The sequence below is a fragment of the Amphibalanus amphitrite genome, unplaced genomic scaffold (assembly GCF_019059575.1).
Source record: "Amphibalanus amphitrite isolate SeventyFive unplaced genomic scaffold, NRLGWU_Aamphi_draft 000569F_arrow, whole genome shotgun sequence".
Taxonomy (NCBI): domain Eukaryota; kingdom Metazoa; phylum Arthropoda; class Thecostraca; order Balanomorpha; family Balanidae; genus Amphibalanus; species Amphibalanus amphitrite.
In genome coordinates, this window is record NW_024882063.1 from 157,937 (window position 1) to 183,907 (window position 25,971).

A 25,971-nucleotide genomic window follows, 5' to 3' on the forward strand; every position below is an offset into this window, starting at 1 on the left:
TTGAACGGAGTATGACATATTAAGTAGCGAATTTTCTTGTGTCGCGCCGTGCCCTTAAATTCTATTTCAGCATCTAAGAATTGGTCTTGGTGATGCATTTACTGTGGGTGCTTATCGTTGGCATCTTACCTGATTTTTTGATTTATCTATTATGTACTCGTACCTAGATGCTTCCCTGATTTTCATTGCTTGTCGAGCATGATAGCCAGTTTTTCCCTTTGAAAATAACATATATATGCTATTCATTTACTGTCTTTATTGTATTTATTTCTTTGTATTTTATTTTATCTTTATTGTATTTGTTACTGTCTTTATTGTATCAATATTTATAGGGAAGAGACGGAGAAAAAAGGATAGAGATAGAGAGAGGAAAATAAGGAGACAGAGGAGAGAGAGAGGGAGAGAGAGAGAGAGAGAGATACAGACAGACAGACAGACAGACAAGGAGAGAGAGAGAGCAAGAGAGAGAGAGACAGAAGAAGAGAGAGAGACAGAGGATGAGAGAGAGCAAGAGAGAGAGAGAGAGAGAGAGAGAGAGAGAGAGAGAGAGAGAGAGAGAGAGAGAGAGAGAGAGAGAGAGAGAGAGAGAGAGAGAGAGAGAGAGAGAGAGAGAGAGAGAGAGAGAGAGAGAGAGAGAGAGAGAGAGAGAGAGAGAGAGAGAGAGAGAGAGAGAAAGTGTGTGTGTGTCAAGGTATAAGGTTATAAGGTATATGTCGAAGACTATGAAGCGATTCAAATAAAACAAATGTCCCCGGCAGCAGGCAGTCGCATTTGTGCGCCATCATTCAAATCAGATTTATTTCTGCATTTCTTGCATTAGTATCGCAATGACAGATATGAAATATACAAAACAATAATAAAGAACATAAATGATGAAAGTTATGCCACATTAAGCCTTGACGACCAAGGTTACAACATAAGTTGAACAGCCTTTATAATATGTAGGTACGCACGTAATTCAGCATTTGGCTCACACTTTTATCGGTATAGCAAAACTGTAAAATCTATGCATAAAGCGGTTTCAAGTCGCTTAGCGTAAGACAGAATGACAGAACATCAAATACATGACATGATATTGAATTGTCACTGTTATACCAATGAATCGGCCAAGACCCTTATTTAAGACTGCAAACAAATGTCGATTAATTATAAATAAACCATGCTAATTCATCGAAATGTGTCTAGATATCAAGCCTGAAAATCGCTCAAGAGGTTCCTGTCCTAGTTATATTGAGCCCTCTGAGCTGGATCCTTGGACTCAATAGGCGGCGTTAAGGCCTTAGTGACTGGCTCGCCAAACTGACAAGACGAGCCATCGGCCTCTGCTTACTGGTTGGTACAAATCACAACGCAAACAAAACTGACCACCGGGCGCCGCACGGAGCCTGTTGATGACAACGGTGTGTTGCGCGGCACTGGGGGATCGCAGCAACACGGCACCGCGGACGGCACGACGGCGGAGAGCGAGCGACGCGCCGCCGCCGACGGCACGGACAGCCTCCCCAGCCACTGGAGAAGGCGCCGGGCCGGCCGGCTACGGCCAGGCCCTGCCGAACCTCAGGAACACGTGGTCGACATCCTGCCGCTTGGCGCCGTTGTCACTCACGCCCAGTTCGCCCCGCACTGCGAACAAACGGGGTGTGAGCATCGTGTAAATAAACAGGTCACCTCATGGGACTGGTGCCAGTCGCTGCACTGGGGCATCCGTGAACACACAGTAGCATGCTTAATGCGAGCACCGGGAGAACAAGTTTGCTAGCAATTGGTGAAAGTTTCCATACAAGAGCTGCTGCTGTATTTTTGTTAAGATAAAAACTAAAGAGCCTGACCAATCCAAGATATGACACCTTTATTCATTAACGGCATGTATGGCTAGGACGGGAGTGCACACTACACACTGTGCAGTGCGTAAAAAGCGATGGTTTCGTCTGTTACACCGGACAGTCTACATAGACAGCAGCATTGAGGCAACTTCCTTGCTTTTTTATTTGTTTTTCATCAAGATTACTTTGTGACAGCGTCAGCTAATGATACAAATGTCTCTGCTTTGTGGATTCTTTTGGTAGCCAGTGTTACCTCTATTTTTATCATGAAGGATTTCGATATTTTTATTGAAGCTAGAATGTTTACGACGGACTACGGTGTTTACGGTTGAATTTTATTACCAAAATACTGTCTTCTTGACGATCACACTCACAACTCGGGCAATATTGACATTAATGTCACTGCAAGGTTTGTTTTTCGTGCTTACCTACCATTGTTTCTGCTCAATATTATACATACATATATTTTGCAGGTGCATGTCAAATCGAAAGAAAGGGCTTTGAAAAACCGACACCGCCATAAATTCGAGAGGTTTGCATTTTTATTCTAAAAGACTGGAATCCAAATTAAATAAACAAATATTTAGACTTTTTTCTTTTCTTTTTTGCCCCCCCCCCAAAAAAAAAGGTCTGCTTTAATGAGTGCAAGAGCCACATGTCCTTGTCTAATAGAAACTTGGAAGAAACTGTAACCACAGAATTGCTCATTTCGATGAAGCTAGAGCCAATAAGCACAATTTCACATTCTCCTTCACTTGGTTTCTTTTAGCTCGCACGGCAATGTAGCCCTTAATTGACATTGGCTGTCAGTTCGATAGGCTGTCTGTGTAAACAGCTCAAAAGTACACCGTAATCAAGGTGCAGTGCCAAGAAAAAGCTGTCGGATGCGCAGCAATTAATGTGACGTTGGAATTTGCGAAAGGTTTTTGTGTCACTTCGAGCAATCATTTCTTGTATGTGAGAGATTTAACCTTTTATCGGCATCATGCTCATTGTACAGAGTTTTAGCTAATTACGTGCATCTTTCAGACTAAAACAGACCATTTGCAAGTAAAAAAAAAAACATAATCGCTTATCATATTTACTCGCTTGTTTAGTATCGATTTACAACGAACCCTTGAAAACCTAATGCAGGCAAGGTCCCGATTTTAGCCCTGAGCCTTACAAGCAGCCCAACTCACGCTAGTCACCCAGAAACCCACGGTGAGTTCGTGTGGAAACTCACTCCCGTCGCCCCGGCACTCACTCTCATCTCCCAGGAACTCACTCTCGTCGCCTAGATAGCCCTCCATGGCGCGCTGAACCTCGCGCAACGCCAGGATCTTGGTGCACAACTTCTTGGTCCGCTTGGGCATCAGCTCGAGCTGCTCGAGCTGGCAGCCGGCGCCCACTGAGAGCGCCCGTGACGTCACGAGCAGGCTGAGCAGCGCGCACGTCACACAGACGATCGGAAGCTGCATCATCACTGCAACTGAACAGACACAGCCCGTCACAGACGATCGGTAACTGTATCATAGCTGCAAATGAACAGACACAGCCCGTCACAGGCAATTAGTAGCTGCACCATAGCGATAGCTGCAACTGAACAGACACAGACCATCACACAGACGATCGGTAGCTGCACCATAGCTGCAACTGAACAGATACAGACCATCAGAGGTGTGTCCCGCAGTCTGAACTCTGAACCACGGCGGCTGACGACAGCAGACCTTATGGAAGCTACTAGCAAACACAAAATGTATCGTAAGAATCATTTTATGGATCACAATGAATAATAACAAAATCTAGTACAATTTAAACTAAATACAACAGGACACTTCATCTGAACAAAAGGACGGTATCATTTGTATTTTTGACGAAGCTTATCGCCGCCTGGAAACACACTCGACTTGGCTGACGGGCTGGTCACTGCAGGTCGGAGCGGCCGGACCGGTCGCAGCGTCGGCACCGTCGGCACCGCTGGTATGCTGTCCGATGTCATTCAATCGCCACCCGCTCTACGAAATGGAGCCGCCGACCGGCGGCTGCCACCGTCGTGACCCGGCCGCCACGAATAGACCATCAGCTGTCGGCGAGCCGTGGTCACAATAGCTCGAGCGGCAGCCCTTTCGGAGGTGACCGCTTCCTATGTAGCGCCTGGGCCTCATTTCTGTCGACTAGTCTTACACAAATCCGGTACAAAGAAGCAACAATAACAGGTTTTGGTTGGGCTTTAGTGGGTAGCCTAAGTATCCAAGAAAATACCAGAGAGTGATGGTGAGATGCACATGTTATGAAATAATTTGGGCTTGAGATAATATATGCTCACAGTAGGTAGGTGTTCTACAGTTTTGGTTTAGTCATTCTCGCTGGCTGCTTTAAATCCAACTAAACACATATGCTATAAATAAAACGAGTCGATGACAATCAATAAGCTGGATGGAGAGCTTGGCCAGTCGTTAGCTGAATGGTCTGGTACATTCTGGTATTTTCCCGTGCTGCAGCCGTTGAAAATGTAAACATATCAAGAGCAGACCACTCAACGGAGCCCCTCCAACATGCCAGGGCCGAGGGACCACATACCGGGAGGCCGGGGGGAGGTGTTCTCCGACCCGGCCCAGCCGCCGGTTGGCAGTTACCTCCTCGACTCGGAGGCGAACGCTCACCCCGGCCCACTTACTGCCGGCTATTCCGTCCAGCATGGCCGTCCGACCCCTCGGCAGCTCCGTCTGCCTGCTGGCGCTACTCTGTGCGGTCTCCCGGTGCGCACTAGCCGACAGCGACTCCGGTGCTGGCACCAGAGACGCGCTGGATGATCTGCTGGCGCTCGTCAATCGGGCAGTGAGAGAGACTGTGGACCCCATCTCCGCCGAGCTCCGCAGCCAGCGCGAGCTGATGAGCGACATCTTGAGCAGGCTTAGCAGCCAGGACGCCCGCACTGACCAGCTGAACTTACGACTGAGTGAGCAGCAGGATACCTTCAACTCGCGACTGGACCAGCTCAACGTAAGGCTGGACACCATTAGTGCCCAATCTTTCTCTCAGCTGGACTCTATGCGGTCTGCCCTTGTCACTCAGGCAGAATCGGCCAATGCTCGACTTGATACAATTCAAGTTGCATTTGACTCTCAATCTAAATCAGATAATACTCGGCTTCATTCTATCCAGGAGGCCTTAGAGTCTCAAATTCAGACCGTCAATGCCCGGCTTAACTCCTCTCAGGAGGCTATGGAGTCTCAATTTTCACCCGTCAATGCTCGGCTTGATTCAATGCAGAAGGCTTTGGAGACTAAACCCCAACCCGTCAATGCTCGGCTTGATACCATTCAAGACGCTATAGAGTCTCAATATATGTCCATCAATTCTCGACTTGATTCTATGCAAAAGGCGCTGGAGTCTCAGCTTCAGCCAGTGAAGTCTCAACTCGTCTCAATCCAGACTGAGCTTGGTTCTCAGCTAAATTCGTCCAACAGCCACCTCAGAAATCTGCAGTCTGAACTTGACACTTCGCTGGACTCGGTTACCTCCCGACTGGAGTTGTTCGGCACACGAGTGGCCAAGCTGGCAGCGGCACAGCAGAACGCCACCACCGGACCACACGACTGCAGCGAACTGCCAAGCGGCTCCCCCAGCGGGGTCTACACTCTGCGTCTCGGATGCTGCCGCTCGGACCCGGTGGAGGCATTTTGTGATATGGAGACGGACGGAGGGGGCTGGACCGTATTTCAGCGACGCGCAGACATTCTGCCCAGGGAGGACTTCTATCGGAACTGGACCGAGTACAAGGACGGCTTCGGAGACCTATCAGGAGAGTTCTGGTGGGGGCTAGAGAAACTGTGGCTGGTGACAGGGACGATGGGAAGGCGATATGATCTGCGCGTCGATCTGGAAGATTTTGACGAGGAGAAGAGATACGCACGGTATGAGGACTTTAGAATTTCGTCAGAGTTTGACGGATACCGAGTAACGGGTGGAAACTACACAGGCAACGCTGGAGACAACATGGATTATCACTTCAGACAGAAGTTCACGACTGGGGACAAAGACCAGGACAGTGACTCCGGTAAAAACTGCGCGCAAGCCCGTGAGAGTGGCTGGTGGTTTAAACATTGTTACCAGGCAAATTTGAATGGAGTGTACCTATCGGGAGAACTTAATGATACGGAGTGGAGAGGAATCGTTTGGCAGGCGTGGAGAGGCTACCACTACTCCCTCAAAAGTGTTGAAATGAAAATACGTCCGTAAAGTTGCAGGGTCCGGCTACTTTTGGAAAGGGCTTGGAGAGCATAAGGACCCATGTTTTATATATCATTTATTTCTTCTTTAACTATTTGCGTTCCTGTTTCATGTTTGCATATTTATTTATCACGAATATCGACGCGAAATTCTGGGCTAATCACGGAGCTCAGAATTTATACAAAAGCATGTATGTCAGCTGGGTGCATCTATGTATATATTGTCTATCGGCGATGCAGACAGCCACGGTTTCGTGATCGTTCATATATGCGTACTGAGTAGCGCTATTATAGTTTCCAATGCACCTATATAATAAATATTCCAGTGTATGCATTGCGGGGACAGTGCTTTCGATGCTTTGTGCAAGTTCGTTGTCGCCCGTCGCGTCATATGTATGCTGAGCTCATTGCACAATGCACACTGGACAATGCACATGTCGCTTAGGGAATAGGGACACTGCAAGTCAAATACAATGTGAGACAGCAAGACGACTACATATGTTTTGGTACCACTTTATATAAATTTAGCATTGGCTGATCCTAACGGAGCCTGCTGCGTTCGAGTAGCCAATGACTCTTGTAGATCAGATGTAAGTGAGTTCCATGTCCTCCCATTCCTGACTAAATAATTTGGCGGTTTGTGTGTTTTGATCTCCAATGCCTCCGTAGTACCATCGATCAGTTTCTTTATTTGCATAATTATTTTTTTTTACGATTATGCGCATTCAACCACGCACTTGATATAAGCTCATGTGCAAAAATATTATTGCTATGGGATATCAGTAAATTGGGTGGATAGAATGCGATGGGATATCTTGCAGACAACAGTTAGCCTAGCCGATTGATTACCTGAGGGATTATTGACAAGCTCAGAAACTGTGCTTAAGTGCTTTTTACATTCCACTCTCAAATAACGGAAACTGACATGCCCAAATGTGGTTCGATTACATGAGCTAGATAAATTGCATGCATTACATCGATCATCATATGAATGTGGGCGGCAGATAATTTGTCTGTTCCGTCGGGATATTAATAAGGAAATCTCAATAAAACTTCTAACAACCTTTGACATTGTGTGAGATGTCATCGACCTGTACTAAGTCTATGGCTTTTGCCTCTTTCACTTAATTACATGCCTACGTATTATGTACTAAAAATGAATAGTTTAGTCCGAAGTCTATGAGACCTACCATCGGAAACCGCGACTTGTGGGCGATAACCGCTAATATATGCATATTTTAATTCCTGGAAAATGACGTTTTGAGGATAACGACGCAGCAAAGAGCAACGACCGGAAACCAGTGGAGACTCTACCGAGGCCAATGGCTCAGAAACGAATTGCTTCAGCATGAGCCTTGAGAGAGACGGGCTAATATTTACACTGTCACCATTCACATGACTGCTAAAATAATAAACTACCAGTTAGCATGCAAATATGTACACATAAAATCATTTAACTCGTATCGGCGTCCTATTCCTGTGATTATGATCTTAACCCGCGAGTTGCTGGGGGGGGCGTTAAACGCCCCCACTTTTTTCGCCGGGCCATAGCATAAAAACGGCGCGCCGCAGGCGCGCCAAATTTTGGGTACCTGTAGGGAATTGATTGAAGTTTATTGTGACAAAGTTTCAAAAAAATCGTTTGGAAAATTTTTGAGATATCGAGGTTCTAGTGACGTCATGATTTCTGAGTTTTCGACCAAAAACGACATATGTTCAAAAAATCATATAAAATCACAGAATAGACATACAGACATGCCGTCAACGCCATTAGACTACCAATACCATGAACAATCAAATGGCTATCTTCGATTATTGATTATCGTTCCGCATTTTCCAAAATCTTGAACTGAATCTTGGCAATTTCTCGTGACTACTTCACGACCATGATACATGCATTTCTTAAATTGAGGTTTTTGAGCCAAACATGTACACATATGATAAAATGAATGGAACCATCGTGTTCTACGCCCCAAATTACCCATGAAACATTTGTCACAGGCTGCGAATATCAGTTTTGATTTTCGGGGATATGTGCCTACCCGGTTGACCTGACCTTGACCCTGACCTATGCTTGATTGACCCCTACATGGAGCTGACGCTCTTGTAGGCCTTATATGATGGATTGTGCACCGTTTTAACAGAGTTTATGACGAGAGGCACCCATTGCGAAGTCCTGAAATCCATGCTACTGCAATCCCGATTTCAGGTGTTTGACCTGACCTTGACCCGACCTGTGACCTCAAAATTCAATTTTAAAGTACTCATCTGAAGCGTCTTGTCGCGTTCTTTCGTTTGCCGCCTCGTGCGTTTCGCTGCGCCTATTGGTTCTCGAGTTATCGGCTGGGGGCGTTTAACGCCCCCCCCCCCAGCAAACGGTGGGTGGCGAAATACCCCAGCAACTGCCGGGTTAATATATAAACTGTGGCTAGGCCAGTGACAATGGCTTTAAGGTCTTTAAGGTCTCAGCTCAACCGGTGACCTCTGAGGTCAGGCAAAGTTGCCCAAGGCACGGGTTCGGTTTTTGATAAACAACTTTTAATAAATAACTAAAAGCTAAAATTGCTCGCAGAGCCGCAATTTTGGCATCACCGTGTTTGTCTACATCAGGCTCTTTGAATTGAATACTTTTTGTTAGGGTGAGGTCAACTTAAGGTGTTGACCTCGGGTCAAGGGCAGGTCAAGCCCATCAGGTCACGAAGTTGGTATAAGGAGGAAATATTGCATATACGAGTAGTTTGATTGGCCAGGTCCTCCCGAGTCCAATGGTAGCTTCCTCGACTCGCTAGCTAAATTTGATCTGGAGTTATTGACGAAAAAGTCATATGACTTTAGTGACTTTATAAATGACGTCACTCAAAGTGAATAATGCAAAAGTGAAGCTTCGGGCCAGGCAAGGAGTGCATCAAATCACGATTCCGTCTTCCTGAGATAGTTTTAGATCATTCCCGGTGCAAAAATAACAATTTCCATTTTCTCCTCCATTGACTTATAAAATGGTGAAGTCATGCGACAGATCTGACCTCATGTGACCTTTAGGAAAATCCGAAATATAATAGCTATGAGATCTCTTGATGATACTAGATCCTGTAAGTTTCATCTCCCCATGTAAAAGCTCCTCTGGCATGATTGAGGGCGTCGCGAAGTTGCGACATTTCAGGACCGGGCAGAGGTTTGTTTAAGACGTCATAGGTCAGTGGCCTGACCTGACCTGAAAATGCGTTTAGTGTTAAAAGATCTGGATTAAAGCGAGAATCATTTATGCTAGATTTCAGCTCTCTATCGCCGGCGTGTTCCGAGTTATCGCGAAAAAAAAATGGGAGTGGCACCCCTCGAATGGAGTTTTTTTTTTGCTGCTGTTCAGCCAATACCTACCTAATAAAAAAGACCCGGACGCGAAATCGTAAACAATACGAATCCGGTGAAATCAGGCTGAGGCGTTTAGGGCTAAAACTAATCGTCCTAAAGGCTAAGGCCTAAACCATCAGCAATGCATGACTCTCAATTAGTGCATAAATTGCATAAATTGCAAAAATGAATCCTTAACTCACAACTCTCTTTGAGTTATCTCAATGAGAGACATAAATTTCAGAATGTCAGTGATCACACTATCAAAGCTTTTCGTCTTCTTATCTCAGCGTCCCAACGAACTACTCGTACGTCAGGGAAACATGACTTAGCTAAGCGATAGGTGTGTGTATGACGCATGTACCCAAATTCATTTCTCCTCACTTACGTTGAGGCTGACTACATAAATCAGAGCTCCGCAGTCCCAATTATCGATCGCCTTTAGAGACGCAGCAATAAATTGTCAGCTCAGCGCCGGAGAATGTGTAAATGTATGGAGAGGAAGCGTGGAGAGAAACCGAGTCGGAAGAAGCTCAGATGGCCGCCAATGCGCTCTCTCCTCTCCATCTCCGGCCATCTTGACTCGACCTCGGAACTCTGTCTCCGTGGGAGGAGAACACTGACCACTCTATACCTCTCGCGCTCGACGAGCCCGCGAGAACGAGCCCATCGCTAAGAGGGATCAATCTGAATAGCGTAAATAAGCTTTGGCAGCACTGGCTGAAGCTCAGCAACATGAATTGGCAATTAAAAGTAAAATGTTTTTTTTGCGCATCTCATTCCACCGTATACCTATTAGATTTTCCAGGAATCGTTTCGTATAGGCTCGGATGCACACTTGGTAACAACAACGTTATTTTATATGTTCCCAAATGCGGCAAGTAAAACATAAAAAACTTCTTTTGGATGGGTTTCTGGCGCCACTGGCTTTTTCCACGTCACATGCTTTTTTATGACAATACAATATTTCGGCACAATAATTTTAGCTAATACTAGGGGTTCTGGATAATGGATATGCTTAAGATGCAGAACCAAGAAAATCAATGCATCCGCTATTTACCTATAAATATCAGACAGCGCCCCATGGGCGCTAATGTTCATCCATTCCTTATGTGGCACTTGAGCAAGACAGATTCGCACATAGGGTATGCATTACTTAGTAGGTACGCGTTTATCCCTAGTGCTGCTCGTGTCCGAAATTAGTGGTGACCTACGATTATGATTTTTCACATGGCCATGTGTCAGATGTAAATTACTCTCTCATTCATTGACGGAGAGCAACTGCCATCGTGCTTTTTGTGCTCATTCTAACATAGGTCACATATGTGAATTTATTACGATGTTCGTGCATGTGCACTCTGTAACACATGATGATTGTTTTCTAATTATTTCAAGCGAGTGGATGTGGAATTGGATACTTATGAGAGTGCCCACTAGGTCAACACACCAGACACCAAACCAAACAACGTCGTACCCGGCGAAAACTTTGTCAGCATCGGCCGTCGCCAAGATAGTATATAATGGGATGTAGCACAGGTATTCGTCTATATCACACTACAAACAGTGACTTGTGTCCATATTTATAATGCGGCCAGGCATGTGTCATCAGTCAGAGTGGCACCAGTTTGACCTGCGGTGACCCCTGCAGGACCCCTGTGGCTGCCTGCGGGCGCTCTGTCTGCCGGTACGTGACCGAACAATGGCCCACCGTCCGAGTGAAGCGAGCAGCTGTCTAGCGTCGCGACCGTCGCGTCGACGGCAGGTCGCGCAGCCGCACGGCGCGCGCAGCGGGACGGGGTGGGGGGGTGGGGGCGGCGACTGGATGTCTCAGACGCAGCCGTCCAGGGTGACTGGTGGGTGGGGGAGGGGGAGGGGCGGCATGTCTTATCGAGATGAATGCAGCCCCAAGGGAGACGCAGTAAGGCTAGGTAAAACGCCGCTGATGGTGAGCTGCGATGCTTGTGCGGAGACTAACTGTCAACAAAATCGTTACGAAAAGAACAAGCATTGTTATCTAGATGCACGTGGCTACTTAGTGGAAGTAAGTATGCACCTATAAACCACGAATTCTGTGAGTATGATACAGCAGCAAGAGCCAAGCGATGCAAATGAATTTACTCGGAGCGGACGTGACACAACAGTGCTGGTGAGTGGAGTGAAAACAGTACCTGTGGCATAAGGAGTAAGGAATGTCTTGATATGCCTATTGCGGGTAGACATACAGGACATAGCCCATAGATAAACCTATTTTCGATCGAAAAAGTGTTCTACTTTTGAACATATGAGGCCGTGGATGTGGATATTGACAGCTGAGGACAATTTAGCTGACTATTTTTTATGCGAACGGATAACCACATCATTCGCCTGTCGTTCACCTGGTCGGCTAGCGGTGTAAATTGTTTTGTCTCGTCAAATGTGTCACTAGCTGCTGGTCTAATAAACATGAATTTCATATCCTGATATTTGCATTGCTGTCCTTAAAACTAGTAAGGAATACCCTTGCTCCTTGTCTTATTTATTACGAATCAGCCAAGCCAATAATTTTATTTGCTTGATATCATTTTTAACATCAATGTATCACTGCGGTTCGTGCACTTCTAAAGGAAAGGGGTAACATGCTATATTCACCGAACACTACGGGTTTCGGCTGGTCCAACACTTGACACAAACTAACCTGACGACATAATAAAAAGCGCTCCTTGTTACATAATTTTCGCAAATTATTTCATAATTTCAAATAATAATTTCGCATTTTTCCTAGACGGCACAAAGATCGGTACTGACGTAAGCTGCTAATCCACATGCATAAATTGAACGATCGGAAGCGGATCATTCTCCCAGAATAGCACCATGCCTCTGCAATAGAATTGCCAATTAATCCACATTAGCTGCATCCAGATTAAGATCCTATAGTCGGCGTATCCATTCCTTTTGAGAAGTTACGCGACTATTGATTTATACCATACACATCACAGTATCATCCAGCGTTCTGTGAGTTTAGATGATTTTCCAAATAAACGCCGCGCTTTTTGGTTGTAAACTTAGAAAGCATGACGAAACATGAAAAACTCAAAATCTCAGAAAGGTTCACCCATGTTTAAAGGTTTGCCGTAATAAAAATAAATCAATGAGCAACAAGTGTCCGACTTTAGTGCGCCTGCAGTGTGAGACATTTTTTTAGCTATTGCTCGACAACAAATGTGGGGGCGTTTAAAGTGACCATCGCAGCTTAACATTAACAGAGTTGTGGGGAATAGGTATAAACAGACGGACTTTGGTCAGTGGTAGCTCAGTGGCAGTGGGTCAGTGGTGCAAGCCAGGGACTCCAAGTTGGCTATCTCAACCCCAAACTTGTACAAACTTGTACTTGCCGGTTTGGGCACTCGCCGCGTTGAGAAATGCTTTAATTCGGAAACATTTTACCCTCGTCGACCCGAGGGGGGGGGGATTAAGCTCTGTTAATTCATGGGAAAGTGAACCTAAAATTGATCAGGTTATCCCACATATCACCCGCGGCGTTGGTTTCTTAACGGAGAGTACAGAAGGCACCCGATATAGTTATTAGGTATTGCTGATACGTTAATTACTTTAATTCATTATGTTCCTGAAGTGGCTTCGCGCATGCATTGCATGTTAAATGATGATTCAAACATGAAAATAAACAGTCGAGGTGCATTTATGCCACTCCTCCATTTTAACGTAACTCAAAAAACGGCTAGATTACAGTTGATGCCAAGCAGAATTCAATTCCGGCGGGAGCAATCAATCAGTTATGTATATAGCAAGCTTAAATATTCGCTTTCTTGCCGACATACACTTGTTCAGTCTGTCTGACCTCGAGGGTTACTTCTGTCCGCATTATGTGCTTTACAAGGCTCGGACAAGAATCATATAACAATATGCTATAAGGCCGATTGTCACAGCCATCACCATCAGAATCCATCATGTGGCATCCTTATCAACACTGGTACAATGCACATACGCTTTGCAATTTGCATATCCTCGTTCACGTCAATATCATTAGCTTAGTGCCAGCTGCCATACACATCCATTGATGTAACGTAAACGCAATGTGATTACAGCGCTATTGTTTCTACGAGGATCAAATAAATGATAGCGGGGATCAAAATTATGATTAAAAGTTTTCCTGTGAACTGAAAAGAGCAATGCAGGCTACCATTTGCATGCACCTTAATTTCACATGAGTAAATGAACACTTCTGTGACCGGTGTGACACAGGTTTAATAATCTTTTTTTTGTGGATTAATAAAGGGGCTCGCTTAACAGGCCTCGCATTCGGTAACCGTTGAGCGTTGAAAGTTGAAGCTCATATGGCTCCGTATACATACACTCATTCTGAATAATTGCGAACGGGGTAGGTGACTCATTGGGAGCCTGAGCTAACGTACGCACCTTCTATACGATTTCTCAAACGACCGAAAACATTGAATGCTGTCTCGTAGGTCTGGACCAGCAACATGGCAGTTGCCAAGGCAAAGGCTGTGAAAAATTCCGTACGAACACTGTCATTCACGCAATTAGGGCCAGGCACGCTTCTAATATATCATTGCCATCATGGTCAAAACAAATTGGTAACAATTAATAAATTGCATGTGGGTTTTGATGCTATATAGGTAGTGGACTTAGAACGGATGGATGTGTCTCCCTCAATGTTTTGTCTTTTAACATCACTTTTATGGGGTGCACATAGAAAGAATCAATTTCAAGCAGGCCACTTCAAAAGCTTGGAATCACGACAAAATCTTACAACACACCACGTAGCGTTGCATGACACGAACACTTAACCGGCTGACTTATCAGAAATTATTGTCATTGATCCGCCAAAATATTTTGGCTCCGTCTCACGGCAACGTAAATACTTTAGCCTACACAAACTTCTTACATTTAGTGGGGCTATTTTGTGGTGGGCTTTCCGAAAAAAAACACGCACTAATTACATATAATTTGCGATAAAAAGTAAATCATGTCCAACACCATAATTCACAGAAATTCATTGATTGCAGATTATCAACGCCGTAAGTGGAGAATGCACCACCGATAGGCCCTAACACGGCGGCAGCTGCTGAAAGCTGAGGGAACGAGGCCTGTTGGTGCCCGGAGGTCAGCACGTCTCGGACCTTATCTGCACAGGGAAGCCAGTGGCCGCCCCGACAGCCATCGCAAATGGCATCTCGTGCGTGGCCCCCGAGTGAATTGCCAGAGAAAATGTCAGACTGTTCCGCCCAGCATGCTCAACAGGATCGTAAGTACATGGCGGGCCGACCGTCCGAGCCACTAAGAGGAACAAGATCCGTGTCTTGGCTCTGAGAGCGTGCTGCGTCATAGAGTCCATGCGATATATAGGTACGACCGAAACATAATCACGGCTTCTTCAGCTATTCCCAGAGAGAAAACGATACCACTCTGGTCAATTGCATATAACAGAATATACATTTATAAAGCAATTGGGAACATTTCAAATGTTTCCTGATGTCAAAAAATCCACAAGGTAGTTATTTGCAGAATCAATACATTTTTACCCGTATGCAAAAAGGATGCAGCGGATGCCCAGTGGCAGTGATCATTCATAAGATTAAATGAGGTCACATGAAGTTATAAAACATGTTTGTCATTCACTTTTTACAAAATAGAGCTAGTGCTACTCGTACATCATTTCGCGCACTAGCTGCGCTCAACATTTTAAGTTTCACTCCACCAGTCTGTAAGATTTTGGAGAGCTCCGTATATCGCTGAGGCTGGCGCCCAGTCATGCCATGCGCTTTGGCCATCGATCCCCTGCTCGGCTCCACTTGCTGTTGACAATGAGCAAATAAACCCGTGCTTACGGTTTAAACAAGAGTTTATTACATTTCTGATCGACGTTGGTACTCTACAAAAGAGAGCATTTTATCGCGTCTAAAACAGCCAAGCTGAAGCTGGTTTTGCATTAAAATCTTTAAAAAAGGTGTGAATGACAAATGTGGTAATGTAGTATATCATCCAGGACAATAGATGTTACGTATATACAAAGACCCACGCCAGTTATCGTGAGAAAGACAACATGGTGTGACCATTGACAGCCAACTAAGACAGCCACATGACAGCCAACTCAGCACGATACACTGCACCGCCATATTCAAAGCGTTCCTCTTTTTTATCCCTCACCCGTCTACACCTTTTTAGGCGCAAATTAATCTAACTGAAGACCAAATTAAAACAAGTGAAATCCAATTTAAGACAAGTGAAGCCCATATTAAAACAGTTGAGATCCAAATTAATCTTTGTGAAATGCATTTTAAAACAATTGAAATCCAGTTTAAAACGCTTGAAAGACCGCAGAATATACGAACTGCAGAAAGCTATTAGTGTCGCAAATGATTGCCAATGAGTGATCAATTTGCTTATGATTTCAAGAAGAAAATGTAAAATCAAATACCAAATGACATCGTCTTTATTTGTATTCTTTCCAGGACGAAGACAAAAACCCTGACCGGGCAGGAGGTAATATCGCTGTGGGAAACCAATGCCATCGTATATTGGTACGGTACAAACATCAATGATCATGCTCAATACCAATAAATGTCGGTGTAATTCATTGACAACAAGTGCGCTGTTTACATTCTTACGGTAATTCATGGGCGATGCTGGCCCCCGGTGCGGCACATTGGAGCGGCCGCGGAAAACCTGGCACCGTGACCGCCTCCCCCGGCCGCACCCGGTAGTTCTCGTTCCATGCAATCCGATAATCATTGCACTACGAGTGTAGCGCTCACACGCCCATCGCCAAGTCCATGCGTGCCAGACACCCAGCGAAGTGCCTTTGGACGTGATTGCAAGCGTGCATGCACATGATGGGTGTGATGCGAGGCATGGCGGCATCAATGTTGCGCTCGAGATATCGAAGCCGGTGCTCGGTCTGTGAGATCCCCGTCTCTGGCGTCATCATCTCCTGAAAGCTGGCTGTCATGCTGTTCTTCATCGCCGCCTTCATCGCCGACCAGCACTCCTCAATGGGGTTAAGGGGTGCGCTGTAGGGGGCGGTGCGGAGGACTTGGACGCCCTCAAACTCTGGCTCCGCTTGGATGGCCTCCAGGTCGGTGTGGGCTGGCGCGTTGTCGCACACCACCACGACATTCTCCATCGGCTCTGGACAGTGTCGAAGAGCTCGCCGGAGCCATTCGCAGCAGTCCTCCTTGCGGAACGATCCGCGCCGCCGCTCCCAGTACACCATGCCCGTTTGGCTTATGGCGCCGATGACATGGATGTTGTCGCCCTTACCTGTGGCGACCTTCACGCAGCACCGTTGGCCGCGGCGGGACCGTCCCTCTGAACGTCGGAGAAACAAATTTACATTTGTTTCGTCCATGTACAGGATCGTCTTGCCAGCACCAGTGGCTTCCATTACCTTTCGCACAAAGGTGGCTCTTCTGTCTTTATTTGTCGCACTGTTCATTGTTACCGGCTCGGGCAGGACCTTCTTAACCGTGTACATGCGACCACTCAGGTGCTTGTGAACAGTGTTAGTGGACAGCTGCACACCAGTCTCCTCGCGCAGTTTGTTCGCGATCTCCTTCAGAGTGAGCTGAGGGCTAGCTTCTACATAGCCCACTAAAGTGTCAATCATTGCCGCGTCCACCTTGCAGACCGTTGCGCCACCTCGCTTCCTTGGTGGCCCGTCACCCTCACCCTCGCCTCGCCGAATGTAGCCGTAGGCAGTCTTCACGGCAACTCCATTGGCAGTGGCGGCCTGCTTCCAGTCGCCGCCAGCTTTGAAGCAGTCTATAATCCGCTTCCGAGCATCACGTGGGACTCGGACGTAGTGCCCACGCCGGGTTCCTGGTTTGACTCCACGTCGATTCGGCGTGTTTGCCGGCGCTGGTTGGTCAACTTCCTGATCCGTGTCTTCTAAGACCTGAAAGTCACCCTCCATGATGCAATGCAATTGTATGGTACAGAAGTTATTGGTATTTACAGAAGAAATATATATTACATAGACTATAAAGCCAACTTTTCACACCAATCTACTTCAAGTGAGTGAAATAATCAGGACTCAAAGGAGCCATCGTCTTCAGCTCAGAAAAAAATGTCAGTAAAATTAGTTTTTTTCACGTGCAATTTAACTGTGCAAAACCATGCACCTTGTTTTAGTAAACCTCCGTTAGGCACATCAGTGCACCCACCTGCATAGGCATAGGTTAAGCTATCATAGCTTCAACAATCGCCACATAGGTAAATGTTCAACACATCCAATAATGTTAAACTCATCAACTGTTTTAAATTGCATTTCAATTGTTTTAAAATGCATTTCACAAAGATTAATTTGGATCTCAACTGTTTTAATATGGGCTTCACTTGTCTTAAATTGGATTTCACTTGTTTTAATTTGGTCTTCAGTTAGATTAATTTGCGCCTAAAAAGGTGTAGTGGGTAGTCTCACCCGTCACATCCGGTGTGTATCAGGGCGGTTCCCTCAGCTGTTTGCTATTCGCCATTTTCGCCAATGATATGTGCCTGCATGTTCCTGAAGTCAGCATTGTTCAGTTCGCAGATGATACGCAGATTTTAGTGACCGGCAAAAAAAACGAATCTGAGTCAATTAATATCGAAGATGGAACGTGCACTATCAAAGCTGTTTGACTGGTTCTGCGCTAATGATATGAAGGTGAATGCGACAAAAAGCCAGATGATAGTGTTTGGCACCCGCCAGATGCTGCGAGATATGCCTCCCGTGAGCATCCGGTTCGCTGGGACTATTATGCACGAGTCCGAAACTGTGAAAAATCTAGGCGTTGTGATGGACAAGCACTTAACTTTCCATAGTCATGTGAACCATGTCGTCTCAAAGTGTACCGGATCACTCCTGGCCTTAAACCACGCGAGGCATGTATTACCAACACTGACCATGAAACCAATCGTGACCTCGTTAGTAGTATCAACTCTGCGTTACTGCCTTTCCGTGTATGGCACCTGCGGAGCTATAGAGCGGCGTCGACCGCAGAAAGTGCTGAATTTCTGCGCTCGTGTGATAAGTGGCCGACGGAGGCGAGACCATGTATCCGACGTGTTGCGCAGCTTAAGATGGTTGACGGCTGACAACCTGGTATTGTACCACAGGGTGTGCGGTGTACGACGCATTGTCGAGTCCGGCCACCCAAGCGAGATCGCGAGCACGTTGGTCACCGCTGCCGGCCATGGCCACGACACGCGGAATGCCGGCCGACTACGTCTCCCGCGAATACGTACCGAGGCGGGTAGGAGACAACTGGTGTACGGGGGCGTGGACGAGTACAACCAGTTTTGTGAAATTTATGACGGCCGAACATCTTTTAAATATGCGCTCAGAAGATTTTTACTTCTGAAGCAGGCAGCATAACAATTTATCACTGACACTGACATGGCAACTGTTCTGCGATGTTTTGTACGAATGTATCTGTGTATGCTCATTTATCTATAACTACTCGTTTTTACGTTATATGACACTGCGTTAATGAAAAGCCGCGAAAGCGGATTAGCGTGAATAAATGAACTGAACTGAACTGGGAAATCGAAATATTAATTGAACCAATGTCAACAGGTTAAAAGAAAAGTTTGAGCATAGAGATGGACAATCGCTTGCTTAAACTAAAGAGGCTCAACCAAAATCTATGGGTGCAAGGTAACAACTGGTGGGTATAGCAAACTCCTAATTAACCTTATTAAAGAGCCTATATACCATGGCCAAATGTCAAGCATTCTTTGGAGAACTGAGCTGGTGCTCCTTTCACATAAAACATCATGTTTGTAGGTGGACATTGTTGCCGCTGGTACAACTACTTAACTGGCGATAAGTATGTTTCAGAGGGGTAACAAAACAACAATGTTTTAGTGCTGATGAGTGTCATTCACGTATTGAACGAGCGAGCTGTTATAGATACTACGACATTTATATCTGCATGAAACTGGCAGCAACAGCTTGTGAGACAACATATATTGACGCAGGGCAGTGGTTACACTCTCGTCGTGTGAGAACATTTGGGTTTTTGTGTTTGATTTATGCTGATGAAGCGCAAGACCGACAGCGTTGTGGTAATTCTCATGAATTAGCATACGGTGTCGTGCTTGTTTAACCCTCGCCTATATATGTGCGGCGTTTTCGAGCGTCTAACGTGTGTGCGGGAGGAGTCGATTTGACCCCCTGGTTGACCTTCCAGTCACGTCAATGGCCCAAAAGTCGGGAAAATCGGGACCTGTCAGAACCTCGTAAAGTGAGGTTGTTATGGATGTTTTCGGAGTGCTAATTACGAATTTCATGTTAGTTTTGATCGCAGATGATGTCTTTATGCAATTAGTCCAGCCAGGTAGCGTCAGTTCAGGTCAGGTCAACCAGTAGGCGTCCAACAGGGTATCCATAGCAGGTGTCAGCCACCTGACAGCCTCGTGACATGTTATGAAGGCGCCTAAACTTCTTGCTAAATGTTCAAATGGCTGCTAAACTCGAAATCAGCTCTAAAAACTGGCTTAGAAACATGCAATACTCTAAAAAGTGAGCCAAGGTCATCAAAGGTCAATGACCTTGGCCGCCTGATCTTTATGTGACCTTGACACCCACCATAATGCATGGGACCAGCATCATTTCACATGTCTGAACGTTTACAGTCACAACAAGACTGGAAAGGGGCGGATAATGTGAGCTGACATGCACCGAATCGCGATTCCGACCAAACATGATCTCCAGAAATAGGTCACAGGTCAAAGGTCATTTGGGTCAGGGTCATGAAATTATCTGGGTAGGTCATAGGTGGAGAATTGTGACCAGCTGGGGGTGCTCGGGCGCAGCAAATCCGCCGCCGCCTAGCGGTGACCTTGACCCGCGCCGCCCGGCCGCGGCTCCAAAGCCAAGCCGGCGTGGCCGGCGTGGAATTGGGAGAGCTCGAGCACCCCCAGTCCAGCACAATTCTCCACCCGTGGGGTAGGTGCATAATTGGCCAACTCGAGGGTAGGTACTGAAAGTTTCGTCGTGCTCGGCTGCTTTTTGCGCGAGCTATTTGCGAAAAACCGAGAGGCATCTGATCCCCTACAAGTGCGAGGATTAACCATGCAATTTAGGAGCTCTGCTACATCACCTTTCAAGTTTCAATTCATTTCATTTTCCTTCATTTTTGGAAAAAGGACAAAATAAATGAATAAATTGACAGTGCTCGTGCATCAACTGATGAAGTATAGGTGTTCACTGTTCAATTTACATATGTAGCCATAACACGACTACGCATTATCAATAAGTTTGCGAACATCACTCACAACTTTGTGCGAGAACTTCATAACCTTGTGCGAGTATCACTTACAATTCGTAAGGCACATTTGCCATCTTTTTGCCGTGGGACAGAAGCAAAGATATAAAAGTTACGCACACAAAGTATTCTGAGAGTGAAATCATTAATTGTGATTTTAACCCTCGCCGGACCTATTGGTTTCCCGGCCGGGGGGCGGGCGGGCAGCACCCCTCCCTCGCTGTTTCTCCCCTATAATGGAGCTGGAGCATCGCGGAAAAAACGAGCGTGTGCTCGCCCATAATGGAGCTAGACTTTAGAGCATCACGAAAAAAAAAACGAACGTGAGCACAGTTACGAGGCGCAGCGATCGGTACATACCCGATTTCAAGGTCTCAGGTCAACTGGTGACCAACTTCCCTTAGAGTTCAAGCTCGGATTTCCGTTACAAAAACAAAGTTTTCACATTTCATCTAACATGGTCACAGGTACGTTGTTGTTTTAATAGTATCGGACCTTTCGAAGCAAAAGCAAACATATCTCAAATTACAACAACATCCCTGTGCTCGATAGTTTTCGAGGAAACCCTGCTGACAGGATGTGCCCCGTGACAGAAACTCTCCACTCGCCCCTACTTACAACGGCGAGGTCACGTGACCGACCTGGCCTCAGGTGACCCTTAGGAAAAATCAGAGGTTTATAAGTTGTGTAACCTCTCGAGGATACTAGGTCCTGTAAGTTTCATCTCCCTGCAAAAGCTCCTCTGGCACTGAGGGTGTTGCGAAGCTGCAGTACCTATTTTAAGACCGTGCAGATGTTTACTTATGACGTATCTGAGAATGCAGTTGGTGTCAAAAGATCCGACTTTTATCAAAGGCTATGTATGCTAAGTTTCAGCTCTCTATCGCCGGCGTGTTTCGAGCTATCACGAAAAAACCCTATGGAGGGGGGAGGGGGCGGCGGTATCCGTGCCCGGCCCTCGCCGGGCGAGGGTTTAATACCTGGTGACAGGTCATCACAAGCTGCATCACTGGTCCTTGGAACCCGCTGAGTATCGCCGAATCTCGCTGACAAGGCTCGATGATTCCAAAAATGCCTCTGAAGCTGGCCGAAACCTACCTGGGCGGACGGCGGCGCGGCAGCGGGCGGCGCACTACGCACGGCACAGTGCCGCGGTGGTTGGGATCGCGCTGCTCGGGACGGCTCTGACCGCGTGCCCGATTCGAGCGCGTCCTGCGCCGGCCGGCCGGCCGTCACCGACCTATAACGGCTCGTAGGCCGCGCAGCCGACCGGGCCACTGCGCGCGGCAGACGCGGTGGGCGGCCGTGCGCCACCAACGCACCTTCACTGGGATGCCCTCGGAAACACCTGCCAAATTTCCGGAAGTAGGCGGCGGTATGGAGACATTCAGTGCTGTTCATGGCATACGAGGACCCAAAATCATCCTCCAAGGATCTAAGGAAATTGTTCCAAGAATTAAGTTCAAGGATCCGTTCACCATCTGGCCCTGTATTGACACTCGACGGCAAGAAAGACGCATTAACCAGAAACGGCCAACGCAGGTCGCTATTACTGTCATTTAACCCGCGATGGACTAAGGGGGAGGGCTGCACTCACGTACTTACTCGTACTACAGAGCCCTCTCCCGTTTTTCTCCAATATCTTCTGAAACACGTAACGCATCGACACGAAACTTTCAGTACCTTCGGCTACATCGATTTGACATATCCTGTACCTGAAGAAAAGTTAGGCCTATTTTGATGTGAAATATATTTCTACAGCGATTGCTCTCAATGGCCAGTTTTATCTGGCACTGATTTTTTATCATAAGATGACAGCACATGGGCTGCTGTCTCGAAGATAATTTGTAAAAGCATACATGAAAAACTTATAAGTTATGCTTTGTAATTTTCAGCTATGTTTTTTAGTACTTGAAAAACCTGAACATATCTGATACACTATATCGACACGCTTTTTTAACCCCATATCTGTTCTCCCGTGAATTTCCGACAAGTTGGTTAGAGACTTTCAAAAAAGGTACAGTCACTCGATTTTTCTCAAGGTTGTCTGTCTTGGCAGATCAGGCGATGCCAGAACAAGCTTACGAACACACATATTTGATCAGGATCGGACGATTGGCCACTTTTCAAAAGCGATCTTTTGCGCTTTCCGGAAATTCACGGGAGAACAGATGTGGGTTAAAAAACGTGTCGATATATGAACAATTTCAGAATGTTTAAACCAGTTTACTTTTAAATGGCAGGGTTATCTGCTTTACATTTGATCGGAGTCAATTACCTATTCACCGCTATCAACAAATGTAGTTTTCAGTACGTTTTCACTTCGTTGTGAACATCGCACCTAGCAGCATTGTCAGCATAGTGTTCTGAGCTCAAACGGCATCCAAGAGACACGAGACACCTCTATGTTGAAGAATAGATTAAAATTGGAGCTTTTTAGCCCGACCGTAACCTGACTGTTTGTTGTTACCATATCCCTCTGAAAATGGCTTCTTTCTCATAGAGATCTTATATACAAAATTATACGAAATTATGCGATCTTATATAGGGGAAGCCGGGGTAACCCCGGGCGCTGGGGAAGCCCGGCCACCCCGTTTCCAGCAAGATTATTCATAATAAAATGCTTAAGTGTTTGTCCTTTCAGCGTGGCAGCTGAGGTAACGCCAACGTAAAAGTTAACGCTAACAAAAATTGTATATGGTTAAAGTTATAGAGCAAAATTGATATTTTAAGGGTTTTTAGCTAAAAACTGAGATATGTTGCACTGCCAATGTTATACCATACAACCCTAATATTTATACGAATGTTATGAAAGGATCGTTTAAGTGTTTGCAGTGAGGAGTGACGAGGCAGGCTGGCTTAAGTATGACATTTTTTCCAAACATCGGTGTTCTAAAATAAAATTAGCTCATTAGAGTAACCCCGGGCGAGTGGGCGAGCTTACCCCCAACCGAGAGCAATTCCACTAAACCACTGTTTTCCATGAGATGATATGTACATACTGAGTAGGTTTGGTTAACACCTAGCCCAAAGATAAATTTCGGAAATAAACATGACAAAACCTCTTCGGCCTGTCGCTCTATTCCAGTGCCTATACTCCTATGGATGAAGGGCGATTGCTTGCTTGGTTTTTACTGTAAAATATGGGAGATATCCGCTTCATTTTAACGGTTTTTGTTACCCTCCATCAGTTTATATCAATAAGTGACTAAGTTTATGTTTGCATGCTGCAAAAACAGTCATGTCACTTGAGGTCAACTAGGGTCAAACTACGTTTTTGCAGATAACCCGACAGACAATGAAGATAAAGCTTTAAAAATGGCGCCGTTGTGTTCTTCTTCATCAGTCGAGTCGAATGATATGCAACATAACGAGGCTTGAAATGATCTCACGCATGTCAAAGTGTTTTTATTTTAGGCAAAATAAATATTTAAAACAGTAAGACAAGCTTTCGGCATTGTTTGATTGCGTGAGATCATTTCAAGCCTCGGTATATTAATAATAATCATGTCATCCATCCTTGCCCACATAAAAAAGATATGCAACATGATGCATTTAGGTAAATACCAAAATAAATTTTCAGGAATTTTGAAATACACATTCTTTGTCAATTTTGCATCACGATTTTCATCGACCTGTGCTCTATATGTGATAGAATTGTGCATATGGAAAGATAGCTGGCGGAGAACATCACAGGAGAGGAAGAATGAAGCTTCATCCTCGCCCCATTATGAAAGAAATAAATATGTTTGCAATCTTGCTGATGACGGACAGCACTGCATTGGCCTGGCCGAACGCGTGCACGACTGCTCGTGACTCCAGTTCTGGGCATGTGCCACTACAAGCAGCTGTTGACATGAGACGGGTGCAGATATCATGCCATGGAACAACTAGTGCCTGGTGATGGCCGCTGCCAGCAGTTATATCCTTGCAAGAAATAGTAACGAACCTTACGCTGCACTCTACATACAGGTCCAGTCCAAGCCCTCAGATGGTGCTGATCTGAGCTCGAATGGCATTGCCTAAAGCTGGAAATTTGGAAGGTGCAAAGTCTAAACGACTCAGCCAACTCCGAGGCAGAACCTTTGACTGACTCTTGGCATTACCTGGGGGCCGACACAGTGGGTGGGCCATGAACCTTAGGCGGCGGACCTGATTCTCCTCCTCTTCAGCCTTTGCATGCACACTCCTTTATTATATGATGCGTCTTGGTGCCACCATACGGCCCATACAGGATGAAAATCTTCTGCTACATTAGGTTCTTCAGATTCAGACGACAATTAGGGTACCCTGGGGCAAGACGTCCCAGATAATTTTTTTTTTTTTGCTATATAACTTTTGTCCCACATCACCTGGAAGGCCAAATTTGTGCTCAATGCGTTCTTTGGACATTTTACTTTAAATTGCACCCCTCAAATTCACTCTCTTATGATCGGACTCCAAGCTAGGAAGTGATTTGTGAAGTAACTGCAAATGGGGCATTTTGCCCCAACCCCAGGGCAAAACGCCCCACAGCCTGGGGCAAGTAGCCCCATACCCGCGCCCCACTGGGGGGTTATTTATAGCCCCCCTCCCGTTTTTCTGCAATAACTTCCAAACCGCTTGACGTATCGACGCCAAACTTTCAGTACCTTCGGCTGCATCAATTTGACACCTTGTGTCAAAATTTGAACTTCGTACCTACCATAGGTCGGCCGGAAATGACGTCAGAGTGACGTCATGTTCGGCCGATTTCGACGCAAAACATTGAACCACGGCAATCGCTCCCAAGAGCTCAGTTTTTAAGCTAGATCCAATGTCTTTGCATGAGAGGACTCAGAATAGACTGCGCTATCAAACTGCTATCTCGGATTAAATTTTATATTTTTACATTTTTTTCAATTTTTTTTGACTTTTCGAAAAAACCGGAATATATGTGATAGAACACATTATCATGACTAACTCTAGCAAGTTTTAGCTAAATAGGGTAGCCTGGGGCAAGACGCCCCAGACAATTTATTTTGCTACATAACTTTTGTCCCACATCACCTGGAAGGCCAAATGTGTGCTCAATGCGTTCTTTGGACATTTTACTTTAAATTCCACCCCTCAAATTCATTCACTTATGATCGGACTCCTAGCTAGGAAGTGATTTGTGAAGCAACTGCAAATGGGGCATTTTGCCCCAACCCCAGGGCAAAACTCCCCACGGCCTGGGGCAAGAAGCCCCATACTCTAGATTAAAGATTAAACACACTAGTTGACTTAAATCTTATATGAGGTCTGTTAGACCTTGGGAAGCACAGCACTGAAGTTAGCTCCTTCCATCCTATCAGGTGT

At 45.8% G+C, this 25,971-nt stretch overlaps 2 protein-coding genes across 3 annotated transcripts; one reads left to right on the top strand and one right to left on the bottom strand.

Annotated features, from left to right (window-relative positions):
- Positions 1 to 735: 735 nt before the first annotated feature.
- On the bottom strand, positions 736 to 21,879 carry LOC122394038 (myosuppressin-like). 2 transcript variants are annotated; one of them, XM_043390588.1, is made up of 3 exons: positions 21,751 to 21,871; positions 3,091 to 3,294; positions 736 to 1,623 (listed from the first exon to the last, which is right to left on the bottom strand). In XM_043390588.1, the coding sequence occupies exons 2-3, from the start codon at positions 3,284 to 3,286 to the stop codon at positions 1,535 to 1,537; spliced, it is 285 nt and encodes a 94-aa protein (XP_043246523.1). In that variant the 5' UTR covers positions 3,287 to 3,294; positions 21,751 to 21,871; the 3' UTR covers positions 736 to 1,534. The 2 variants fall into 2 exon arrangements, with proteins under 2 accessions (XP_043246523.1, XP_043246521.1); XM_043390586.1 differs by having other exon boundaries at positions 747 to 1,623; positions 3,070 to 3,294; positions 21,751 to 21,879.
- On the top strand, positions 4,435 to 6,708 carry LOC122394036 (angiopoietin-related protein 7-like). The gene has a single exon (XM_043390584.1). The coding sequence runs from the start codon at positions 4,503 to 4,505 to the stop codon at positions 6,045 to 6,047; it is 1,545 nt and encodes a 514-aa protein (XP_043246519.1). The 5' UTR covers positions 4,435 to 4,502; the 3' UTR covers positions 6,048 to 6,708.
- Positions 21,880 to 25,971: the final 4,092 nt, after the last annotated feature.